We start from the raw sequence: 7,191 nt of genomic DNA on the forward strand, positions 1-7,191 counted from the left end.
CGGGTACATTGTGGGTGGATTCAATAGTCAAGTTGATCGAGCCCTGTGAAGAATTTTTCACATTATTATCCGCTGTAGATGATTATAATGCAGGTGGGGCGCTGTAGGGAAGCCGTCTAGAGCGTTGACAAAGTGCCACTTGAGCACAGAAAGTGTATACAGTATTTCTGATCAGCATCAAAGTCTAGTTTTTAAATAAGAATGAAAGCAATCTTATGTCTACATTCAAATATGTAAATATAGATATTACTAGATATATCTCTATTTTCCGAAAGGTGTTGGCCGCTCTCTGGTGTTTGCTTCTCTGTGAGCTGATCGCCTCTTGATCTGCCGTGTGATGGAACAAAGAAGAAGAGGTTTAACTATCTATATAAACGCCCACGCAGTAGCCAACTTCCCAATCAATCAACTGACCTTCCCAATCTTCTTTCTACATGTTCAACACTTGCTCTCCTGTGGGGTGCATTGACGACACAGCTGTATAAGCTTACTCGAAACAAGTTAGAATAAACACAAAAGAGAAACAAGAAAAATAGAATAGGAAATAGGAGGAGTGGCATAAAAGTCATCCAGCAAAGGAAAAAGAAGCCGTTCGAAGAGGACTAGAACTACAAACAGTCCTAAAAGTTCAAAGATATACTAATGGAGCAGCATAGAGAGGAGAATATGGGATGCACGAGACAGGAAATGGTATAAAAAAGGTACCAGGGCCCTCATATTCAGTATTCAAGTTTCCCTCCACCGAAATGAACTTCTTCGCCGATAGACCAATCAATATCAGTAATTAATTAAACCCATATCCATGAAGAGTACCGAGCGATATCACCACACCTTGTCCGTATGCGGAGGATTTAGATTTAGCTGAGCAGTGTAGGAGATAAGATGTGGATGACAAGGGAAAGGAAATAGTTGAAATAAATATTAACAAACAAGAGCAAGAAGAAAAGAGCAATTCGAGAGGAATAATGAAAAACAAGTAAGTACAGGAGAAAGGACAAAGAAGCCGACATTCTGCGCGCAGAGACGATGAAAGGAGGAAAAACACAAACTAACTCCCATTTCGATGTTGACCATGTTCGTTACGATGCCGCTGGAACTTCTGGAGCCGCGTCGGTCATTTCCTCGTCTGCGTTTTGGCCCTTATCTTCCTTCATCTCTGTATCGCTATCTTTACTAGAATTACCACGATGATCGCCACGCGTCGTTGTCGGCTCCTCTTGCACCTTTGTATCGCCGACCCACGATCGGAATTGTTGGTTTGACTGGTCAATCTCCTCATCCGTGAAATCTTGCGCCCAGCTGGGGTTGTCGACGAACTTTTCTCTGAACCGGTCTTTGCGCCTTTCCTTGACCGCAGCACGCTCCCTCGCAGCCTCTGTAGGATCCTCTTCCGGATTTGGCTGGCGATACCACCAATCCTCGGTGCCAGGTTCGTACAGAATATGATAGCTGTTGGCGCATATCCGGATGACCAGCCCGTCATGGTTGATGAGAGGCTTGTAATACAGGCTATATTCTTCATCAGAATCCATTTTGCCAGGGAGGTTCCGTCTCAAGAAAGGCATGCGCATTTGTGAGAATGGAACTCCTTCAGTAGGGTCGCGCATCGAGAACGCAGAGACATAGTATGACCACCTAGCTTCTGCGTTGAGCTCGTCATTGTCAAGAGTACCATCCTCAGCGGTTAAAAGCTGAGCTGTGACATGCTTAGTGGCAGGGATCTAAATATGACGGGATAGTTAGCTTCATCCTACTTAAGGCCTTTTTTTTTTTTTTTTTTTTTTTTTTTTTGAAAGCTCAACACTTACGAAGGTAACTCGGTAAATATCCCCTTCCTTAATTAATTTCTCAATCTGTTTCCGGTATTGGATCTCTTGGTTATGAGTTGTCGTGTCCTTGGCACGCTCCTTAAAGAAGATATTGATGATATCGGAGCTCTTATCCTTAGGGTCAAAATTAAAAATCCCGCCAGCATATCTAGAAATTCCACTCAATATCTTGTCTAAGTTGTACAGCTGCCAGCCAGTCTTCAAATAAAACCGACGCAGGGTCTCTTCCATATGAGACATATCGATGTTTCCTTTGATCACTTCCTCGCACATGCGAACGATCTGATGGTACAAAATGGACTTTGGGTCAGTATCGTAGAGGAGATCAGATGGAGACTTGTCGATCATCCCAAGGTCGTAGGCAGCCTTTGGAGCCATCGCTCTGCGCACAGCTTCGTGAGCCTCTTTCTCGTACAATTTAATGCGGAGAAGGCGGCTATAGAAAATTTCGAACGTGCGGATAAAGCAGTAGATGTTTAAGTTGCAGTAGAGATGATGGAACTTTTTCTTGTATGATTCGTTCAAGGGAATTTCGCGCTGTTGGTTAAAATTTCCCTGGCTTGGATGCTCCATCCACTTCAGTTCAGCAACGTCGAATGGATCAGTTGGGTCTGGAATTGGGGTGGATGGAACAAGGGCTCCTATACCCGGTGTGGACGCTCTGCTGCCAGAGCGCACACTAACATCTCTATCAATACGTGGAGTCTTTTCATTGCGGCGTTCGAGAACATCGCGTAAAAGATCTAATTTTTTGCCATTCGCAATTCTGCGAGATCGGATCGTAGAAATATCTTCAGGTGGGGGACTTTCATCTTCAGCTTCCTCGCTGGTCGGCGTGGTGTCATAAACCTCACTGAGATATGTTTTGAAGCCCTCACGATCCATGCCAAAGAAAACAGGAATGAAGTCTTTCAAGAAGTTTATGACTTTGTTTGGATCTGCTCCAAAGCCGCTAGAGTTGTGGTCGATATAGCATAACAAAAGATGAGTTGCATCCACAAGAACCTCCGAATCATCGAAGACGAAATCAAATTGATAGTTGGGGACCTGGTATCCGCTCTTCCTGACATTTCGGAGTTCTTCGAGTTTGGCTTGGATCTCGTGCTGGATGTGTTTTGCGATGAACAGTTTCTTGTCGGATCCTTTCATGATTATAGCCTGGTGGTCAAGACTTCTCCAAAAGCCTTTCTGCATTTGCTCGCGCCATACTTTATCCCATTCACGCTGCGAAACACCATTAGTACGCTTGAAGCGCACACCCGCAGTATAGGAGCTAAGGGGTTACTTACTTGACTAGCTTTCCATTCTTCGCACTTCTGCTTAAGCCGGGCAAGAACAATAGGAAGCACACTGCATGGTCGTGCAAACATCTCATCAATAACTCTCTGACCACGCTCTCTATCATAAATCTTTTTAATGATTCTCCTGTAAATCGTCTCGCTTTGCCCTCCAAGCCCAGGAGGGAGTTTGAAATTCGCTCTCTCAGCTTCAGTCATTGTCGCCATTTGCTGGACAAGGGGTTCCATAAGCTGAATGGTACGAATACAAGCTTCGATGTGATGATCGTAATCATGCCTATCCTCCTCAATACGGTGGAGAGAGTCTTCATACTGATTTTTGCGATGGGCAACAAAGCCCGAATCCTCTGAGGCCCACGTGGGGTGTGACGCCCATTCATCATTAAGAACACTCTGGCACATATCATCACGACCGCTGCAAGGCTTCTGGCGCTCACGCTTCGGCAGCAGTCGATAACTAGGACCAAGGGCTCGGCAATGGGATAAATTAACAACGCCAGACTCAGGTTTGGCTTTCGGTTCAATGATCTCATCCTTAGGCTCAACGTGCATAAATCTCTTGAACCATGACATAATTTCCTGGTTACCCCCTATGAAACTAGCCGCTCTGTTGATAAGGATATTTCTATCGATCAGGTCCGCCGAATAAAGGTTGCAAAGTTTCAAGAATTCACCAAAAGTTTGCTTGTTCCCTATGTACTTCTTGACGCGATCGAAAAATGCATATTCTTCATGAGACGGAGTGAGAGTAAAGGTGGGAGAAATCGGTTCTGGAAGAGCTGGGACGAGTGTTGGAGATACCACAGGGGGAACTTCAACTTGGGTCGTCGGCTTGTGACTCAATTTGGCTCTCTTGCCGGCGGTGCCTGGCTGCGTACCTGGAGCCCTGTTTGCCTGACTGCTGGTGATGCTAGCAGAATCAGCCACTACATTTGATGATGTTCCCAAACCGGTACCCCCTGGGGGCTGCGAGGGAGGTTGGCCACGTCGTTTTTTTATATCTTTTGTATGTTCCTTCACGTTAAACTGGCCCAGAGGGGGCATTTTGACATCACGGTTTTGAGCCTGGAGCAAGGTGGAGGAGCTTGCATATCCGGGCTCACCTCGTATATTACTGAGAGGCGTAGCCTCTTCAGCTAATTGGCGAGCTGCTGCTGCTTGAGCTTTTGCTTGGGCTGCTGATTCCGGAAGGAATTGTTTGAAATCTTCTAGAAGGTCCGGGGCAGAGTTGAAAAGGAGCGTAACCTGAGCGTAAACATCCTGAATTGGTTTCGACTCTCGTTGGTATGTCTGGAGGATTTCTAGGAACTGTTTATATGTGTCGGGAGAATCGGCAAAGCGGTTCTATCCAAAAAACATAGTGGGTGAGCAAATGGCTTATCTATATGTGGGCTACTGACAACCATAAGGAGCGCATACCTTTATCTTATTAACGTAGCTAATAGCATGATTAAACTCAACGGGACCACGTTTACTCATATCACCCTGCACACCTTGAAGCACACCGGGGCCCAAACCGGTCAGGTTATTCATGGGTTGGGTCGGGCCCTGCGGTTGCATACCTCCCATATTCATGACTGATGATCGCCCTGAGCCTGCTGTTGCAGCAGACACGGCACTCTGCAACTGTGAAACACCACGTTGTTCTTGCTGGTGAGCAATTGCTGCAGCGTTACTTTGCGCTTGTAGATCTTGTTGGCCCGGGTAGTCGTAAGCAGACTCCTGGGGTTGATTCTGCGCGCCTTGTTTTCCACTGTACATGGCAGATGGCATTAAATGTCCTTTTGGAGAATAAGGTCCGCCAGGGCCAATATTCATCCTTGACATCTGTTGTGGTTGTTGCTGTTGTTGGCTTTGAATGGGTGGTTGCTGCCATCCGGCACGAGATTGGTCATAGTAATCAGATCCGGCGGCAGGTGCAGAGCCACCTTGCGGCACAGAGTCACCCGCTGTTTCCAAAGATGGTCTTGCTGCCGATTGCATTGAAATGGTGTTTGTACCTGACGGAGTTGTCACCCGAATCGCATCTGGGTTATCTTCAGTGCCACATTCGATTCGGTATCCGGGCGGCAGAAACGTGTTAAATCCTTGGATAAGGGTCGGGTGGCCATTGAACAGGGTGGAAACCCTTTGGATAACACCAGGTGTGTCAATTCTACGGAAGCGAGTTAGTATTTTCCACTCCTGACTATGGTTTTCAAATGGCACTTACGCTTGACTTTTGAAGTCTTTCATGATATCCAGGAAACGGTTATAGACATCAGGTTGTTCGACAAATCGAACCTTCACCTGGTCAAGATAGCTTAATGCATCCTGTCAATCGTTTGCCATTAGTACACGCCCAGCCAGTTTTCCAGCGGTGCAAGGAAGACAGCAAAGAACGATTTCAGGAAGTATTGAATCCAGACAAGAAATGAGTTCAACGACAAATGGGTTTATTCCCAGGGCACAAACGTATAGTTTTGGGTTAGCTAAATGTTCCAGAGAATGACGCCATTGTCAATAGGCGTATTCTTTGAGCCGTGGTTCGAAAACCGTGTGAAAAAATGGCTTTCTAAGCACTCGAGGCGCAGCAGTGCCAAAAGGCCGTTTCTCAACGAATATCATCACATCCCATAAAGCCATTTTTTGTGCGTAATGGATCTTGAAACTCCAAACCTCTCTAGTCCAATTGCCGAACAAAAAAAGAAAAAGGGGAGCACACAAATGGGAAGACACTCCCCGGAGATGTCAACTTACGTTTAAAATTGGTTGTTGTCCTTGTGCTAATGCAGATACACTTCCTGGAATCTGAGGTGGTGCATTACCATTGAACCCAAGCATCGACTGCTGAGGCGGCTGGCCTTGGTGGAGATATGTTCTGGGAGGGCCATCTGTGTGCTGTTGCATCTGGTTCCCAAATAAGGCCCCAGGGGCATTCGAACTAGGAATAGAGCCTTGTGGAGGGTTAGGCGCAGCATTTGCACCGAGGTTCGAGAGGAGACCATTGGGCCCACCAAGCGGGTTGTGGCCTTTCGATGCCACGGGTTGGTGAATAGGAATGGGACCGGCATGGCTTTGTACAGGGTGATGCGGTTGGTCACGATTATACCGATCCATGAGTTCCCGGTCTCGTTCTCGGTATTCGCGCTCTCTTTGTATCATTTCGTCCTCGCGAGCTAGCTCTCGTTGTCTATCGAGCTCACGGTCTCGCTCTCGCTCTCTCGAGTCTCTTTCGCGTTCGCGATTCAAAGTGGCTTGTTGGGGTGAATGTTGCATCGACTGACCAATGCCGGGAAGAGCATGGCCTGGGGGATGAGATGGCTGTTTATGCTGGCCATATCTAGGAGGGGCTTGGTGAGATGCTGGAGGGGCGCCAGCGCCTTGAGTTAAATCTGATAGAGCTGGGAGTGTATGCCCGGAGGGCTGGTTGACAGGATGGTACGGGCCTATATAACGGGAAACAAGTCAGTTCTTGCAAGTTTCTGCCCTTCCATGGAGTACCATTGTGCTTCTCCCCCAGATCTTGGCGCTGTTGTCGCATCTGAGTGACGGCAAACAAGGGAATAATGGAAAGAGGAGCTCACTATGATATCAAAAGAGATACGTTAGTGTCAAAGAGCTCAATAAAGAATGGTTTGCAATCTATTACGATGATGACACAAGGAGCTGTTTGTGCCAAAAGAGAAGAAACGACTCACCCATAAGATCCCAGAGGCCGTGTTGGGGGCTGGTTCATCTGGTCAACTCCAGGATGAGATTGCGATCCACCTCCCCCTGAGTGCCACGAATCCTTATTTGCGGTATTCATCGCGCTTATGAAGACAGAATACGCAGCTGAGGGGAGACTGATTCCTTCGAAAATGAGAAGAAGCTGTAGGTGATTTTAAGCTTTTTTGTTAGCTAGGGAGAGTGATAGGGAGAGGTTGGGAGGGGTGTCAAAAAGTAGAAGATAATATGGACATAGTTGAAAGTTAATATGACAAAATATTTCCTAACATGTATGCGACTAACCACAGTAGAGTGGTGAAGCTTGAAATACGTAGGATGCGTGGTTGAGAAAGTTGAAGCTGGCGGAATCAATC

General features: G+C 46.7%; 2 protein-coding genes across 2 annotated transcripts in view; one reads left to right on the forward strand and one right to left on the reverse strand.

Moving 5' to 3' along the window:
- Positions 1–1,079: 1,079 nt before the first annotated feature.
- Positions 1,080–6,811, reverse strand: HCAG_02842 (conserved hypothetical protein; the record flags this gene model as incomplete). Its single annotated transcript, XM_001542621.1, has 7 exons — positions 1,080–1,721; positions 1,809–3,053; positions 3,119–4,471; positions 4,547–5,282; positions 5,340–5,440; positions 5,867–6,555; positions 6,808–6,811. 7 exons carry the CDS (start codon positions 6,809–6,811, stop codon positions 1,080–1,082), a joined length of 4,770 nt encoding a protein of 1,589 aa, XP_001542671.1.
- A 294-nt stretch (positions 6,812–7,105) lies between these two features.
- The window catches only part of HCAG_02843 (predicted protein), a gene marked incomplete at both ends in the record, with an annotated part of 2,056 nt that continues 1,970 nt past the window's right edge, over positions 7,106–7,191 (forward strand). Inside the window, one exon of the mRNA XM_001542622.1 lies at positions 7,106–7,132. Within this exon, the coding sequence (XP_001542672.1) occupies positions 7,106–7,132 (27 nt within the window). The remainder of the gene's footprint in view (positions 7,133–7,191) is intronic.

Source organism: Histoplasma capsulatum, genomic scaffold (genome assembly GCF_000149585.1).
Source record: "Histoplasma capsulatum NAm1 scaffold_2 genomic scaffold, whole genome shotgun sequence".
Taxonomy (NCBI): domain Eukaryota; kingdom Fungi; phylum Ascomycota; class Eurotiomycetes; order Onygenales; family Ajellomycetaceae; genus Histoplasma; species Histoplasma mississippiense.